This window comes from Rhinopithecus bieti, unplaced genomic scaffold (genome assembly GCF_001698545.2).
Source record: "Rhinopithecus bieti isolate Rb0 unplaced genomic scaffold, ASM169854v2 scaffold_3057, whole genome shotgun sequence".
Classification (NCBI taxonomy): Eukaryota; Metazoa; Chordata; class Mammalia; order Primates; family Cercopithecidae; genus Rhinopithecus; species Rhinopithecus bieti.
The window spans coordinates 655,665-674,983 of record NW_016803927.1 but is presented as its reverse complement, the minus strand read 5'-3'; the positions used below and the strand labels follow the sequence as shown (position 1 = coordinate 674,983).

Sequence of the window (19,319 nt, the reverse complement as noted above, 5' to 3'; positions counted from 1 at the left end):
ATGCTAGATAATATATAATTGTATAATAAATAATATGTGATATTCTATTATATATTATAGATTATATATACTATATATACTATAGTATATAATGATAATATATAATACTATAACTACTATATATACTATCATATGTATTATAGTATAATATATTACAGTATATCATATATTACAGTATTATATATTATCATTATATAACATATATTATGTAGTTATATACATAAAAACATATATGGGCAGGCTCCATGGTGTATTCTGTATAGTACACAGTATCTAACAGTCTTCATAAATAACCATCTCCCACTGCTAACAGCAGAAAGTAAAATACTCTAGAAAAAATAACGAGAAGCAAATATTGTAGTTGCTCAAGTGTTTACTAGTTTCCAAGCATTAAATATGTACGCCGTGACCACTTTCAAATGGGCTTATCATGTTTTTAACCCAGTGATAAGATCAAAAAGTATTTTCTTAGCTTATATTTATATTTTCCACTTAACAGACTTTATAAAATAACATTGTTTCTATTAGATATGTGCTTATTTTGACTCTGGGCATTAATTTAACAACCTACAACTTTTAAAGCAGAAGAGACGATTTGTTTCCATCTAGACCGACCATATCATCAACATGGAGTCAGCTTCCCCCTGGCTATAACATCACATCATCCTTCCAAAAGAGCTCCGGACAGTCTTTCTTTTACTTCAGTTCGTTTTTGTTTGTTCGTTTCTGAGACAGGGTCTCGCTCTATCACCCAGGCTGGAGTCCAGTGGCGGGATCTCAGCTTACTGCAACCTCCACCTCCTGGGCTCAAGTGATCCTCCCACCTCAGCCTCCCAAGCAGCTGGGACCACAGGCGTGCACCACAATGCCATGCTAATTTTCTGTATTTTTGGAAGAGGTGGGGTTTCACCATGTTGCTTAGGCTGGTCTCGAACTCCTGAGCTCAAGCAATCCACCTGCTGTGGCCTCCCAATGTTCTGGGATCACAGCCCTCATCTCGCTCTATCTCCAGGCTGGCGCGCAGTGGCGCGATCTCGGCTCACTGCAACCTCCGCCTCCCAGGTTCAAGTGCTTCCCCTGCCTCAGCCTCCCGAGTAGCTGGGACTACAGGCATGCGCCACACCAAGGCCGGCTAGTTTTGTTTTTTGGTTTTGGGGTTTTTTTTCATATTTCAGTAGAGACGGGGTTTCACCATGTTGGCCAGGATGGTCTCCATCTCCTGACCTGATGGATCCCCCCGCCTCAGCCTCCCAAAATCTGTAAGGCCTCTCTTTACACCTGTAAAGGATTACAGGCGTGAGCCACTGCGCCCGGCCATCTTTCTTTTAAATAGGGATTTGAGATTCTACGTTTCAAGTTTAGAGGAAAGTGAGGGTTAAAACCATTTTAGGAACCAAATTAAGAATGTGGATGTTGGGATGATGCCACACTGGTTGTTGCAAACCGAGACAATGTTTTCCTGTAACACTTCAATAATCATTTTAAAGATCAATAGACCCGACACTGGCAAGCTTAAAATCCAACTGTACTAACACGTGGCTCCTGAAGATGTACTGATGCCACTCAGCAAAACGGTACCAAGAGCTGGAAAGGGGCTTACATCTAGTAATTCCCTATTAACAAACTTGCCCTGAAGAAAGTCACAAAAAGCGTGGAAGAATGAGATAGAGGGATGATCAACCAAGTTTAACTTACAATCGCACCGTACTGGAAGTAGCAGTAAGATCATTATTTTCTATGTGGTATTTGAGTTAGTTGATACATCCACTTGACAGACTCTTACATAGCCACTAGAAAGTATGAAATGTTGATTAATATAAGTAGAATATGATACTGTATCTATAAAGACACACTATCATTACAATTATAAATATTACATGAGAAAAAAAGCTGGAGGTAAATACATTAAAATGTAAAACATGGGTATTAGTGGAATTGAATTAGGCATGTCTTCCTCTTTGTAGCATACAAGCTTTATTAATATTTATAATTAATATTTTTTAAAGGGAGGATTTCTGTCCTAAAGAAGCCTGGAAGGAAAACTGTGGCTGGCCCTGCCCTGAGGACAGAACATCGAGTATGTCAATGTCGAGACAGGGATGCTGGGGCTGCCCCTGCGCTCTCCCATGTCGCACAGTTCATCGGAAGTCACGGACCAAGCTGTTAACAAGAACTGCATTTTCCTGCACTGCTGCAAGAACACACCAGGTGACCTCCCCATCCACTCCCTAACACCTAAGTCAAAATCACAACACAGCTAGATCCCAGCCTTCCAGACTTAGAGACATTATGAAGAAGAAACATTTACTTCTTTGAAAAAATGCACGGCCGGGCATAGTGGCTCATGTCTGTAATCCCAGCACTTTGGGAGGCCAAGGCAGGCAGATCACCTGAGGTGAGTTTGAGATCAGCTTGGCCAAAATGGTGAAACCCTGTTTCTACTAAAAATCCAAAAATTATCCGGGCATAGCAGTGGGCACCTATAATCCCAGCTACCTGGGAGGCTGAGGCAGGAGAATCACTTGAACCCAGGAGGCAGAGGTTGCAGTGAGCCGAGATCAGTGAGCCAACAATCCAGCCTGGGTGACAAGAACAAAACTCCATCTCAAAAGAAAAAAAGAAAAAATTACCATCTTCCATTGGCAGGTGGTTGTGAAGGGGAAAAGACAAAATGCCCAAACTCAAAGGTAAAGTAGAAATTCAGGCTAACGCTGACCTTGAGCCAGGCTTCCTGGCAAAGATCAAAGCCTGTTGCCTTCTAACATTCTGCTCCAGCACCCGTAACTTCATACTCCACCCCACAAGGTAGAGGCCGAAGAGAACAAATCACAGTGGAGTGCTTTCCTAATGCTCCTGCAGGTCCCACGATGTCTGAGACACAGGCAGGTCACAGCCTCGTCCATCACCGCAGGGCCTGCCAGCGCAGACCGTGCCAATAACCTGCCGTTCGTGGGCGCTGCGGGGACCCACAACGCTGGCCATGTTTAGTCCTCGCCTGCAGACAGACTGAACGCAATGAGGATGCCCTCCTCTTTATTTCACTGTCCTTCTTATGTTTTGACTTAGCATTTTCTCAAGTCCTATTTGGTCACAGAAGAACCTAAATACATAATTACAGATTAAGAGAAAAACTTGCCTGTCTCTTGAATGTATAACATTTTTCATTACTTGCTCATATTATATCTTTGAAGCTACACATACTATTAAAAAAAGCCAAGCAAATAAACAAAAATACAGCTTCTCAGAAATAAGACCTCATGCCCAGTTCTGTAAGCACACTATTCGAATAAAACAAGAACAAGCCATCAGAAAAGTAAGGGTTGTGGCAAGAAGCTAGTAGAACATCAGGACAGAATGTTTCCACACTTCGCAAGTGAAAACCGAAGGCTTGTGCTTCCAGGTGATCTCGGGAGTGTGTGAGGTGGGCCTGCCCCAGTCCATCCGGAGTCCCACGCACCTTAGCAATGTCATACCACTCAGCAACAAATTACCAATCAACACAACCGCACAGACAACGTCAAGTTCATTTTATTCTGCGAAAGAAACCAAACTCAAAAGGCTGCATCATGCATGATTCCATTTTACATAACATTTTGGAGAAGGCAAAACTATAGGGACAAAAAACAGATCAGTGGTGGGTGAGGAAATTCGCTGCAAAGGGAAGTAGGAACTCTGTGCTCTGAATCCCGACTGTGACTCTGGTTTCATATGTGACTGTATGCATCTGTCACATAGCACATCAGACACATAGCACTGAATGCTGAAATGAGTGAATCTTCTTGTATGTAAATTATATCTTAGTAAACCTGATTTTACAATTTTCAAAGAAAAAAATACGTATGGCCGTGTGTGGTGGCTCACTCCTATAATTCCAGCACTTTGGGAGGCTGGAGTGGGCAGATCACCTGGGGTCAGGAGTTCAAGACCAGCCTGGTTGACATGCTGAAACTCCATCTCTACTAAAAATACAAAACTTAGCACTTAGCCAGGCATGGCGGTGGGCGCCTATAATCCCAGCTACTTGGGAGGCTGAGGCAGGAGAATCACTTTAACCCGGGAGGCGGAGGTTACAGTGAGTCAAGATCATGCCACTGCACTCCAGCCTGGGCGACAGAGTGAGACTCCATTTCAAAAGGAAAAGAAAAACCACATACAACAGAAAAAGTGTTAACTCCAGTTTCCCTGCACATTCCCGAATATTCTCAGGGCTGGCCATCCCACCTGCCCAGTGCTGCCTGAACCCTCACACCCATCCCTACCAAAAGAAGGAATATTCTGAGTCTCAGTGAACCAAGACCAAAAGTCCAACAAGCTTCTATCCTTTAAGAAAACAAATTTCCAAAGAACACTACTTCCTGTAATTACTGACAGTGACTGAAAGTCCTTTTCAAAATGACTAGCGTTCTCTCCATTTTAAAGGTATAGTTGAGATGCAAATTCTGATCACCTACATAGACAATATCAATTTAACTTCTCGATTTCAGCTATTGTTCTGACTTTGTGTAAGGAAACCCCATTTAAACTTCATAACTCCATAAACCATTCCCATGGCTCCCACCAGCTACTGTGATCTCCAGTTTTAAGTTCCAGAGATTAGATAAGGCCTCTATATAGTGGCTAATGAGCCTTAATGTGCTTTAAAAGTCAAGGCTTGAGACCAGCTTTTCAGAGTAAACTTATTTTTCCAGCACAGTAGGTTTTCTTGCCAGGCAAGATTTGATTTCAAAATTGCACTAAGTTCTAGAAATTCAGGTTTCTTTCTTGCATGCTCCCACATTTCAACAGAGTATTAGGAAGCGTCTGACCCAGGCTCCCCGCCCTCCAGGGTTGGGTAGAAGACAATCCACGGGGAAATCCATACTCCAATTGCTGGGCTTTGCCCCCTGGGGCTGGGCAGATCCAACAGTGGGATTATTTTTAGTTGAAGCATCGTGGCAAGCAGTGTGTGTATGTGTGTGTGTGTGTGTGTGTGTGCGTGTGCGTGCACGCGCACGCGTATCCTCAAGCTCTGCCTCTTGCTTTTGAACAATTCCCTAAAGTAAGAATTTTCTTTTTATAAGAAAACTACAGCAACATATCTTATAAGAAAACTATGGAAACATAGATGGCATTGGAGATCATTATATTAAGCGAAATAAGCCAGGCACAGAAAGACGAAGATCCCACGTTCTCACCCATGTAGGGGAGCTAAAGCAGTGGGTCTCGTGGAGGTAGACAGTGGAATGGTGGACACCCGTGGCCAAGTTACCAGGAAGGGAAGGAGGGATGAAGAGAAGCTGGTTAATGAGTACAAAATACAGTTAGCTAGAAGGAAGAAGTTCTAGCACTCAATAGTACAGTAGGAAAATTAGAGTTAATCATTCTATATATTTCAAAATAGCTAGAAGATGTATAATGTTCCCAACACAATAAAAGATAAACATGTGAGGTTCTGGATATCCTAATACACCGGGATTTGACCGTACACACACTGAACACACAAATCAATCTCACACGAATCCCAACTATGTACAATTATGATACAGCAATTAATTCTTTTAAAAAAAGAAAACTGTCTCCAAGTAGCCTAGACGGATTTTTCTACACTGAGAACCTTCCCTTGTATAAATCAGTAAAAGGAGCTGTGAGAGCTGCTAAGGGGGTGCCACTGGCAAGAAGTCTGTGGACCCTGAGATGAGGCAGCGTCACAGCGCGGGTGAGTGGTTGCAGTCCGGTAGAGGCTGTGGACTTTGGGAACCTCAGCTTTAACGGAATTCTCAGATGGAAGCTTCTTTCAGGTTTGCCATCAAATGGTGACTATCACAATATTTTAGGTCTAAAAATTTTATGTCTCACTTGAGGTCAGGAGTTCAAGACTAGCCTGGCCAACATGGTGAAACCCTGTTTCTACTAAAAATACAAAAATCAGCTGGGTGTGGTGGCAGATGCCTGTAATCCCAACTACTTGGGACGCTGAGGCACGAGAATTGCTTGAACCTAGGAGGCAGAGGTTGCAGCGAGCCAAGATAGCGCCACTGCACTCCAGCCTGGGCAACAGAGCAAGACTGACTCTGTCTCAAAAAAAAAAAAAAAAAAATATTATGTCTTCTATCTGATACGACCCTGAGCAAATCATAGAGCAGGAAATGTTCTAAGTTTTAAATAAAAACCATGATACAAAATTCTATTTACAGTATAATCTCAAATCATTAGAGAAAGAAAATAAACAGGAGAGGTGGAAACATAAATACACAAAAATCTTCAGTATTTTTGGAATAATGAACCTAACAGGATTGTCCTAAATGTTCTTTACAACACAGCGACGTTTAATTAGGTAAGATACATGTTTAACATTATATTTTGTTAGAAACACAAATGTACTTTAACAAACGTGTGGTGCAGCATTAGGTACGTTTCACTTTGGGGGTTTCACTTACTTGTTTGTTTGGTAAACCTGAGACACTAACATGCACTAGTTTTGTTGTTGTTGTTTTTGAGGCAAGATCTCACTCTGTCACCCGGGCTGGAGTGCAGTGGCTTCATCTCGGCTCATGGCAACCTTCACCTCCTGGGTTCAAGTGATTCTCATGCCTCAGCCTCTCGAGTAGCTGGAATTACAGGCATACACCACCACGCCTAGCTAATTTTTCGTATTTTCAGATGAGGTTTTGCCATGTTGCCCAAGCTGGTCTTGAACTACTGAGCTCAGGTAATCTGCCCACAATGGCCTCCCAAAGTGCTGGGATTACAGGCGTGGACCACCACACCCAGCCTACGCACTAGTTTTAAAATTCAGAGGATTAAATTTGCTCTACGTCATATAAAGAAATGTGTAGGCTGGGCGTGATGGCTCATGCCTGTAATCCCAGGACTTGGGGAGGCGGAGGCAGGTGGATCACTCTAGTGAGAGGTCAGGAGTTAGACAGCAGCCAGGCCAACATGGTGAAACCCCATCGCTACTAAAAAAAAGTACACAAAAAATTAGCCGTGTGTGGTGGCACATGCCTGTAATCCCAGCTACACAGGAGGCTGAGGCATGAGAATCCCTTGAACCCAGGAGGTGGAGCTTGCAGTGAGCCGAGATCACACCACTGCACTCCAGCCAGGATGACAGAGCAAGACTCCATCTCAAGGAGGAAAAAAAAAAAGGAAGAAAAGAAATGTGTAAACATGCCCAAGAAAATCAGTCAACTGGCAAAAATGAATTGTTGTTTTTTTTTCTTACTCATCTTTCCTTCTGATTCATTTCATTCTCCTACTAAATACCTTCCTTGCAGGATTCTAATCAGGACATAGATTGAAATCCAAACCCTTTAGTTCTTCATTTTTTTTAATAATTATTTTTTCCTCAGGTCTCACAATATGTTTTTTTTGGTTTTTGGTTTTTTGTTTTTGAGAAGCCTCCCAAAGAGCTGGAACCACGGGCGCACGCCACCACACCTGGCTACGTTTTTGTATTCTCAGTAGAGATGAGGTCTCACCATGTTGGCCAGGCTGGTCTTGACCTCCCAAGCTCGAGCAATCCGCCCACCTCAGCCTCCCAGAGTGCTGGGATTACAGGCATGAGCCACCGCGCCCAGCCTTCATCTTTATTTCTTTAAAGAAACATTTAAAGGGTGCTTCTCTTCGTGTACTCCTCTAAGCACTATATATTACTCAATTCACCTAAGTAATTCTTCAGGTTGGTGTTCAGAGCATGCTGACTTGGTTTCCACCTTGGACCAGCCTTTCCTACCTTTCCAATGGGTCTGTCATGTGGCCTTAAGAACATCCTCAAAGGGATCTCTCGTCTCGTTCATCTCTTCCTGAGACACAATCCTCCCACCCCTACTCCCAAAATCCACTTGTCAAAAGTCCAGACAAGCTCTAATCCTACCTGCATTAAACCTTCCTGAGGCCTCCCGGTCAGAACAATTCCTACCCACTCCTCTCTCTGGTATTGGAGGCACAACCATTTCTGAAGAGTGTAAACTCTCATAGGAATTAAACCTACTAGTTTGCATCATCCTTCTCTACTTTCCTCTCCTCATGCGGCCTGGCTCTGTGTTCTACGTAATAGATGTGGCTCAACACGTCATGCCTTGTAAATACACTCATTTAATCTATAAAATAAAGATAGGCCATAGTCAAAGGGCCGTTTTCACTAGTGCCAACCATGTACAGAACACCATATGCTGTCCCATGCCATTCTTTATTACCAAAATTGTTATAAATGGCCACATTATAAAATAATTACCATTTCCTGAGCATTTTCTGTGTGCCAAGTACCATGTAAGCACTTTACATGCCTTCTAAGTTCACATATTCCCCCCGGATTACTCTTTAACAGAAAAACTTGCCTTATTGTCCAAGTCTATGACAATGTTCTCATATGATGGAGGGTTCACCACTTCGTAAAAAACAATATACACACACACACACAACCAGAACTAATTCAATTAGGGTAGTTTTAGATGTTTATAGCAATCATATGATAAACTATCAAAAAAAATGGGATGGGGAGACAAAGAAATTTCACATGGATAGATGAATTATTCCTAGGGAATGACTTTACAATTGTCACTGCAAGGAAATTTATAAATTAGCTATAGAAAGATTCTTTAAAAGAGAAAACAACAACACAGCAAGTTGCCATGCTACAGAGTCACAAGTTACAAGAGGAAAAACACCTACATGTTTGAGAATTAGTCTTTGAGGCTGGGAATAAAATTTGCAGCGCCAGCATTGCAGACGGGTTCAAAAAGCTCTGCATAGCAAATGTCTCCAGGAGGCAAAGGTAACGTGGTTGGGAATTCTGTTTGGAGAGACTCAAAAAATGATTGTAATGAAGCCAAACGTGCTGAAGTGGGAGGTATCAGCTCAGAGTTTGAACAAAAGCATTCTGTGAAATGTGAAAGTAGAAATATTATAATAATAGATCACTTATTCATATTTCAATCACATTATATAACTAAATACTTTCCTTAAAAACTAAACTCATGGCCAGGCACAGTGGCTCATGCCTTGGGAGGCTGAGGCTCAAGAATCGCTTGAACCCAGGAGGCGGAGGTTGCAGTGAGCCAAGATCACACCACTGAACTCCAGCCTGGGTGACAGAGCGAGACTCTATCTGAAAAAAAACCCACAAAAAACAAAAATAAAAACAAAAAACTAAACTCATGCAGGTCACAATGGCTCACACCTGTAATCCTAGCACTTTGAGAGGCCAAGATCAGGAGTTTGAGACCAGCCTGGCTAACACGGTGAAACCCTGTCTCTACTAAAAATGCAAAAATTAGCTGGGTGTGGTGGTACACGCGTAATCCCAGCTACTCTGCAGGCTGAGACAGTAGAATCGCTTGAATCCAGGAGGTGGAGGCTGCAATGAGCCAAGATCAAACCACTGCACTCCAGCCTGAGTCAACTGAGTGACTCTGTCTCAAAAATATAAAAAATAAAACTAAATGCATGTGAAAGAAACTTCTCTGCCAAGACCAGGCCTGGAGAGCGTCTGTACTCTTCAGAAGCAACTCCTCTTATAGCACCCGCAACTGAGAAAGGGCAGAAACAGGTGTCACTGGGAACTCATTAGGAGCCCTCGGGTCTCTTTAACGGCCCTTCGACTTCATACAAACTTCACCATATCAGGAGATAGAGAATAATATATTAGAAAGAGATAAGAAGTTGAAAAACAGTCATCTCCTTGTGTTCTGTTGCCACACCCATTTGTTTAATGAATTTTTAGCAACTTGAGAAATTTAACAATTTAAAGAAATTTTAGAGTCATAGAGACCTAAAACCTCCATCCTCTGTATTTGACCCAAATCTCAGAACAGCAACCGACCAGAGAACACACACAGCCTTTTTTGGTTTGCTTCCAAATTCTCAGCTAGAATATCAACAGAGGAGCAACGTGAAATGTGCAAATCTCAGAACACAAAATACCGAGGAAAGATACTGGGAATAATGACTCTTTTAGTTTTAGGTTAATTTGCATAAATCTTATAGCAGTAAGTGCAGCCTTTGAAAAGACAAGGGTATGCCTCGGGATTCTTCAACAGGGCGGGGCCTGTGCCTGGGCACAGGAGCTCCAGGAGCGGGATGCCTGGAAAGAGGGCCAAGCCGCAGGGGCTGCTCCCAGCTCCACCTGGAGGGACCACTCACCTCCCCAGGCTCATCCTGCTGTGCAAACAACCCTCATGAGGATTTCTCTTTTTTAAAGCAAAGTTGTTGGAAAGGCTACACGCAACTGAAAAGTTTTCTTTTTGATGACTTAAGCTTTTGCTCAATTACATATGAGAATAATAATATAATCTCTCAGTTGATAAGATGATAAACTAAAATAGTATTAGCAGCCCAGAAAACCTATTTTTGCTAAAACTGTTTAATGCCTCTAAAATACAACATTGTCACCAGAATCCCCAGGGGCCTCGCGGATAAGGCATTGGTCTCCTAAAACAGAACACTGTCACACTAGTCTGGTGAGAACCCAGTATACAGGGTGTTTTGAGGACCACATTTCCTATCACATAAAATAAAATCCTGCCCTTGAAGATGCAAAATGCCCACACCTGCCACTGCCCTGTATCCTGCCCTGTTCCTCCGGAGAGGCTGGGAGACCATGTCTCAGGTCTCAGTGCCCTTCACTCACCTGAATGTGCATGGCGCCCTCTACTGCTTCTTGGATATTGGGGCAGCCACTGATGAGGGATAGCTGCTCTTCAGCACTCAGGGAGCCTTTCAGAGCACCTGCCTGCTCCAGCAACTTCATCTCCTTTCTGGAAAGGCAGAGAGAAGGATCACTGTGAGTATTCAATACCGCATTTAAAAACAAAGCTCAACATCAGGAATCATCAGGGAAATGCAAAGCGGAACCACAGTGAGATACCACCTCACACCCATTCGGGGCTACCAAAAATAGAAACCAGCAATTGTTGGCAAGGATGTGGAGAAACTGGAACCACTGTGCACTGCTGGTGAGACTGTGAAATACTGCAACCGCTACGGAAAACAGATACGGCAGGTCCCAAACACAGAATCACGGTATGACCCAGCAACTCCACTTCTGGGTATAAACCGAAAATAATGGAAAGGAGGGTCTGTAAGAGATTTTTGTACACCCATGTGCACAGCAGCATTATTCACAGTAGCCAAGAGCTAGAAGCAACATAAGCATCCATCAGTAGATGAGCAGATAAACAAAATGTGGTACATACACACAACAGAGGAAGGAAATTCTGTCACATGCTACAAAATGGATGAAACTTGAGGACATTATGCTGAGTGAAATAAGCCAGTCACAAAAGGAAAAATACTGTGTGATTCCACCTAGAAGAGGTATCTAGAGCTGTCAAAATAATAGAGGCAGGCCAGGCGGCTCACTCCTGTAATCCCAGCACTTTGGGAGGCCGAGGTGGGTGGATCACTTGAGGTCAGGAGTTCAAGACCAGCCTGGCCAACATGGTGAAACCGTCTCTGCTAAAAATACGAAAAAAAAGCTGGGCATGGTGCCGGGCACCTGTAATCCCAGCTACTCAGGAGGCTAAGGCAGAAGAATCGCTTGAACCCGGGAGGCAGAGGTTGCAGTGAGCTATGGTCGTACCACTGCACTCCAGCCTGAGCGACAGAGTGAGACTCTGTCTCAAAAAAATAATAACAGAGACAGAACTAGAATGTTGGTAGCTGCCAGGGGCTGGGGGTTGAGGAATGGGGAGTTAAGGTTTAATGGGTACAGAGTTTCCATTTGAGAAGATGAAAACATTCTGGAGATGAATGATGGTGATGGTAGCACAATAATGTAAATATACTTAATACACTCAAAACATTAAGGTAAATTTTATTTTATACACTTTACCACAATTTAAAATCTTAATTACTTGTTTTAAAATGAAACAATCCTCATAGCAGGGGACAGAGTGGGGGGCATGCTGGAAAACAGTGGTTCTAATCCTCTCCCTTGGGTCAGTCCCCTGGGATGGAAGGATTGAAAGAAGGTACCTTACAGCTGAGTGGTTTTTGTGGCATGTGATCTGTGCAGTCACCTGGGCCACCATGCTCAGAAGGGCCTGTGCTGGGTTTACTGCTCTGCTGTTAGCATCTTACAATTCTTAATATATTTTTGCTTTTGGGTTTTGTTTTGTTTTTGTTGCTGTTGTTGTTTAGATTTTTTGTTCGGTTTGGTTTCGTTTTTGAGACAGGACCCTGCTCTATCACCCAGGCTGGAGTGCAGTGGCACAATCATGACTCGCCATAGCCTTGACCTCCCGGGATCAAGTGATCCTCCCACCTCAGCCTCCCAAGTAGAGGGGACTACACAGGCACACCACCACGCCTGACTAATTTTTTATATTTTTTGGTAGAGACGGGGTTTTGCCATGTTGCCCAGGCTGATCTCTAACTCCTGGGCTCAAGTGATCTTCCTGCCTTGGCCTCCCAAAGTGCTGGGATTATAGGCATGAGCCACAGCACCTGGCCCTAAGTTTTTTTAAAAGGAAGGAGAAAATCTTTGAGAAGTTTTTCTCATATAAGTAATTTGGGAGATTCATAATATATCAGCTTAAAAAAAACTACCTATCTTAAAATAGGGCCACAAAACAGCTATCTTATTTTGGAGAATTATAAAGCAAACATACTGATCCCTGCTCAGATCTTATCATCCACAAAACAACTCAGTGTTAAGTATCAAATATCCTGGACCACCATCCCCAGTGAGCCGGCATTTTAAAATTTTCATACAGAACAAATTCCTTGAATTAGAGGCTTATAAAGTTAGTGAGGCCAGCCACAGTGGCTCACGCCTGTAATTCCAGCACTTTGGGAGGCCAAGGCAGGCGGGTCACTTGAGGATGGGTTTGAGACCAGCCTGGGCAACATGGTGAAACCTCGTCTCTACAAAAAATACAAAAACTAGCTGGGCATGATGGTGCACACCTGTAGTCCCAGCCACTCGGGAGGCTGAGGTGGGAGAATCACTTGAGCCCAGGAGGTGGAGGCTGCAGTGAGCCATGACTGTGCCACGGTACTCCAACGTGGGTGACAGAGCGAGACCCTGTCTCAAAAAACAAGCGAAAAACAAAAATAAGTTAGTTAGTGAAAAATACACAAAACAAAATATGTGTCTTGGCCAGTTCATCTGGAAGTTTGTTAGTTGCACAGAGTACTGTGAGGTGTCTTAGCAACAGATTAGAAATTTAAGATTTCTAAGGTAGATAGCTAAAATCAAAAAAGAACTGGTCCAAGGTAAGTGCCAGCAAATACATATTTGAAACATCATGGAGGGAAATATAACAAAAAGGGTCATGAGGAAAGGTTCCTCTATTAAGGTAAAATGGAAATGCAGACGCGCACAGGTCCTCCAGGGTCCTGCGATTCTGCGTCAACAGCACTCAGCACACTTCCCTTAACGCAGACTGCGCCTCTTAAGCGGCATTATTCCGGAAAAAAGAGCACCACGCGATCCAAAGCTCATTTATCATCCACTGTGTAGCATGTTTCAATCCATCTTTGAAAATGTTGAATTACACAACTCTGTAAACATACTACAAAACCACTGAACTGGACGCGTCAAATGAGGCAATTGTGTGACATGTAAATTTATCTCAATAAAGCAGTAGCATTAGTATCTTATTGTTACTGTAACAAATTATCACAAACAGTGGCTTAAACAATACAAATGTATTATCTTACAGTTCTGGAGGTCAGAAATCCCAAGTAGACTAACATCGAAGTGTCTGCAGGGAACGCACTCCTTCTGGAGGTTTCAGGGAGAATGCGTTCCTGGCCTGCTCCAGCTTCCAGAGGCTGCCTGCATCCGTGGCTATGACCTCTTTCCCCTCCACAGCCAGCCACCCCTGCCCTACCTGTTTCTGTCATCATGTCTCCTTCCTCCCTTTATCCCTCTAAGGACCCATGCGATTACATCAGGCCAAGCCAGCTATTCCAGCACAATCTCCCCATCTTGCCATTCTTAATTGAATTACATCTGCAACGTCTGTTTTGCCATGTGAGGTTCTGGCTCATCCAAAGTTGTGCCAAAACTCTGGACATCTAAGTGTGTTTGCAGGCATGTTGTTCTGGGGATGATACGCAATTTGCTCCTGCCAGGCACTTGGGGGCGCTACCAACCAAGGAACCAACCTGAATTCTTGGCTTGGGGGTTTTTCAGATGACACAGGTAGTATGAATTTGAGCTCTGAAACGTTGAGGATTGCTCTATGGTTACAAATTCTCAAAGAAACTCTTCCTCCCCTCCACTTGGAGTCAATGCCCCCACCGGTGACCCTCCACTTAGGGGATCCAAGTTATTTTTTTTGCCATTGATGTAGCCCTTAGAGAACTCTAGCTTCTGTCAGGGGTCTCCAATTTGACTCCCATCTTGCACAGACTCAGGTTGGCTGTTACAATGGAAGCTCTAGATTAGCAAGACTAACTGGCAAATTCCCTTTGAGCAGCCGCCCGCTGTGGCTGTCGAGCACCCCTTGGAACTGGTGCTCCTGAGGTAGGCCTCTGAAATTCTCCATTACTTTTTTGCCATGTGAGCTTACTACCATGACTTCCATGGACTGGACCCCACATGGGAATCTGGGCCAATGGCAGAGGCCCACGGGCAGCTGCTGGTGGCTGCAGTAACCAGCCCAAAGGAAGCCTGAGCTCTATAGCGACAGGGCGGTCAGAAATGCAGACCCCAGGCCGGGCGCGGTGGCTCATGCCTGTAATCCCAGCACTTTGGGAGGCCGAGGCAGGCAGATTACCTGAGCTCAGGAGTTTGAGACCAGCCTGGCAAACATGGTGAAACCCTGATTCTACTAAAAATACAAAAATTAGCCAGGTGTGGTTGCACACCCCTGTAATCCCAGCTACTTAGGAGGCTGAGGCAGGAGAATCACTTGAACCTGGGAAGTGGAAGTTGCAGTGAGCCGAGATCACGCCACCGCATTCCAGCCTGGGCGACAGAGCTCGACTCCGTCTCAAAAACAAAGAAGAAGAAGAAGAAGAGAAAGAAATGCAGACGTCCACAGTGGGCAGACTGGTTGAAGGCAGGAAGGAGCAACAGAAACACAGCCGGCAGTGGAGTCACCGTGACCGCAGGCCATAAAAAGGCAGGACTTTAGGAAAGGACACCGCTGCCCTCTAGCTGCCGTGAGCTGCCACTGTGTGACTGTCAGAGGCTCAGGTGTCCCCTGAACAGTGTCTGTTTCTGCCACAAAGATGCAGCCGCAGAGATGGTGTCCTGTATCTTACTCCCTCGCCTGGTATCACAGTCAGCCCTCATAGAGAGCAGAAATCAGAGTACCGTCTTTCAGAGCCGGAAAGGGCCTAGCGCAGACTTTGTTTGGAGATTACAACACATTTGAATTTTTCAGTTTTTAACTGTACGATTTATATAAGTTTGACCTGTAGCAGTGGCTAAGCCTAGGAGTCAACATTGGTAAAAGACAACCACACTGCCCATAAATACAACCAGAAGAAAAACAGTCATATGGCAGAAAAGCGATTTGTAGCTACCAAACAGAAACTCGCTTCAGTTTAATTGAAAGTTTTCGGTGTTACAGAGGAATAAGTGAGATGTTTCATACTGTGCCCATTGCTTTTCTAAGACTATTTCCTTTCATAATTTATTTAAGAAATTTTAAATGTAGAAAGAACAATAAACATCCTCATATCTCCACCCTCCAGAACTAACCACCGCCAATCCTCTTTGTCACTTTTTAAGGAAGCAAAACCTAAATGAATCTCTTAGTGCCACCATCCCAGTCTCACCCAACCATCTTTCCACCAAACACACACAGGGTCTCTCCATGCCAAGGCCTGGGAGCATAGTGAGTAACCATTGCGGCCTTTAGGAAACTATGTCTGAGCACCTGATGTGCTCAAAGCACCTGCTCCAAGCCTTAGGAGGCCCCCTGTGTGTCTTCAAACCTTTCCACTAATCCAAAGCAAACTTTTGACCTTTTTTCCCAAAAGTACTGAGTGAGATTAGACAGATAACAGGAGAACAGGAGTCTCTTGTTCCTCAATCCTCCAGGGACCACCCCGGAATGAGAACGTCCCATGGAGACAGCAAGCAGTGGCAATAAAAGCCACCACCATTGGCCTCTTGCAGAGCAGACTCAGGCTGAGGAATGTGCAGTGGTGGTTCTGCCTCAGGCCCTTCCTCCCTGGGCAGCATGCACAGGTAACACAGAGAACCTGGGCATGAGGGAGAGACACGGTCACACATTAACCCATCAGCCGACTGCGAACTCCAGGACCCTGCTGTGTGGTCCCGAGGGACGTCCAGTGAAAGCTGCAGAGGAGCTTCCCTACATCTGCAGACAGACCCCTGTGTTCTCTTCAGGGCCAACAAATCCACGTGCCACAAATCAAACCTAGCCTTTTGGCAACGTTTTGTGCCAGTTAGATTAACTCCAATTTTTTTTTATTCTTTTGGAAGAACTTCTGACTCAAGCTTTGTAGAAGACATACATAAACACCTAGAAAAGATGTGCCAATCAACCGGGATTTTCAAATGCCACACACATACCAGGCTGTGGCATTGCCACACTTAACAGTTAAGGTCAGGTTAGAGGCACTAGTAGAAGGCTGCAATGTGCCAGGTCGACCTCTAGAGGTCAGCCTAACACTGGGACTCAAAATACTGGCTCCTACTCAGCAAAGTTAAATTTTTACTTAAAATTAGAGAAAAGGAAATGTTAACAATTCTCACGGTAGGACAGGGTATGGGTGATTTCAATTTTTTTTAATGCTTCTATTTTTGAAGTGTACTCAAAAGGAGCATGTATTTATTGTTTAAAAAGACTGAAGAAATTGGAACCTTCGTGCACTGCTGACGGGAATGTGAAAACGGCACAGCTGCTGTGGAAAACGTATGGTGGTAACTCAAAAAGTTAAAAATAGAGCCACCATATGATCCAGGAACCCCACTGCTGTGCATATTTCCAAAAGAATTGAGGCAGGATCGCAAAGAGAGATTTGCACAGTCATGTTCATAGCAGTGTTGTCAACAACAGAAGCAGCAATCCAAAGTCCACCGATAGAGGGAGGGATAAACAAAACATGGTTTCACACCTATGGTGGAATCTTATTTGGCCCCACAGGCAAAGGAATCCTGTCATATGTCATAAGCCAGGCTGGAGTGCAGTGGCGCAGTCTCAGCTCACTACAACCTCCACCTCCTGGCTTCAAGCGATTCTCCTGCCTCAGCTTCCCAAATAGCTGGGACTACAGGAATGCGCCACCACACCCAACGGATTTTTGTATTTTTTAGTAGAGACGGTTTTTCACTATATGTTGGCCAGGCTGGTCTCAAACTCCTGACCTCAGGGGATCCACCTGCCTTGGCCTCCCAAAGTGCTGGGATTACAGGTGTGACTCACCACGTCTGGCCTAGGATGAATCTTTTACTTAACATTATGCTTAAGTGAAATAAGCCAGACACAAAAGGACAGATGCCATATGACTCCACTTACAAGAGGTACCCAGAGCAGTCAAACTCACGGAGACAGAAAGCAGAATGGTGGATGCCAGGGGCTGGCGGAGGCATGAAAGGAGAGTTGTTTAACGGGCACAGAGTTCGGTTTTACAAGATGAAAAAGCTCTGCAGATTATTGATTGCACAACCATGTGAACGTACTTAATGCTACTCAACTATTAAACACATTAAAATAGCAAAGATGAGGCCGGGCGCGGTGGCTCAAGCCTGTAATCTCAGCACTTTGGGAGGCCGAGACAGGCGGATCACGAGGTCAGGAGATCGAGACCATCCTGGCTAACACTGTGAAACCCCATCTCTACTAAAACTACAAAAAACTAGCCAGGCGAGGTGGCGGCGCCTGTAGTCCCAGCTACCCGGGAGGCTGAGGCAGGAGAATGGCGTGAACCCGGGAGGCGGAGCTTGCAGTGAGCTGAGATCCAGCCACAGCACTCCAGCCTGGGCGACAGAGCGAGACTCCGTCTCAAAAAAAAAAAAAAAGGCAAAGATGAGGCCAGGCGTGGTGGCTCACTCAGGCCTGTAATCCCAGCACTTTCGGAGGATGAGGTGGGCAGATCACGAGGTCAGGAGATCGAGACCATCCTGGCCAACATGGTGAAATCCCATTTCTGCTAAAAATACAAAAAACAAATTAGCTGGATGTGGTGGCGAGCACCTGTAATCCCAGCTACTCTGGAGGCTGAGGCAGGAGAATGGCTTGAACCTGGGAGGCAGAGATTGCAGTCAGCTGAGATTGTGCCACTGCACTCTAGCCTAGTGATGGAGCGAGACTCTGTCTCAAAAAAAAAAAAAAAAAAAAAAAAAAGGCAAAGATGGCCAAACTTTATGAGAAATAGAATTTAGAAATAAGTCGATTTAGGGTATAACAAGCTCATAGACTTTATAGAGTGAGTTAGAAAATCGTTTTGGCTAGTATATTCCAGTTAATTCATGCAATAATCTAGGTATTAGACTTTGAATTACACACAGTAACATAAAGCACATCTATTTATCTCTGCTCCCTCCAGAAACCTTAGTAAAACCAGGCTAACAATGAATCTTTTTTTAAAAGCATAGTCCTGTGCCTGGTGTGGTGGCTCACACCTGTAATCCCAACACTTTGGGAAGCCAAGGCAGGCGGATCTCTTGTGCTCAGGAGTTTGAGACTAGCCTGGGCAACATGGCGAAAAGGCTGAGGTAGGAGGATCGCTTGAGCACCTGAGGTCCGAGGTGGAGGTTGCAGTGAGCAGAGATCATGCCACTGCACTCCAGCCTGGGCATCACAGGAAGACGCTGTCTCAAAAAAAAAAGTGTAGGTTCACAAGGTCAGAGATTATTGGGAGACAAAATGGACAAAATATGCTAATTTTTAGAAAGCAGGAAATCATGCAAAAGTAGTCAGGTAAATGATTGAATGAGGTGGAGAAAGCTAAAACTTAGGCATGGGGTCAAGGAAAATGCAAGCGAAAAGCAAGTCACAATGGCTCCTAAGAGACCTGGAAAAGGTCAGAATCTGCAGGTACCAAAGAGAACATGGTGTGAGTGAGGAGGAGGAGCTGACAAGTTTACTGGAAGCGGCGCCAGTACCAAAGAAATCCAACTGCAACAGGCCGGACACAACAGAGGCCATTGAGGGGAGCTACAGATATCAGGGGCTTCAGATAGAGGATACCCTGAGAGGCGAGAGCCATGCATGCCCACACACCACACACACACAACTACACACATCACATATACACACTACATACACGCCACCATACACACAACTACACACACCACATATACACACCATACACACACCACCATACACACAACTACACACACCACATATACACACCATACACACACCACCATACACACAACTACACACACCACATATACACACCATACA

General features: G+C 44.4%; 1 protein-coding gene across 3 annotated transcripts in view; it reads right to left on the bottom strand.

The window, feature by feature from the left end:
* The window catches only part of CRYL1 (crystallin lambda 1), a 120,326-nt gene that overhangs the window by 70,485 nt on the left and 30,522 nt on the right, over window positions 1-19,319 (bottom strand). For all 3 annotated transcript variants that reach the window (XM_017859232.1, XM_017859250.1, XM_017859242.1), the window contains exon 3: window positions 10,610-10,736. In XM_017859232.1, coding sequence (XP_017714721.1) covers window positions 10,610-10,736 — 127 coding nt within the window. The remainder of the gene's footprint in view (window positions 1-10,609; window positions 10,737-19,319) is intronic.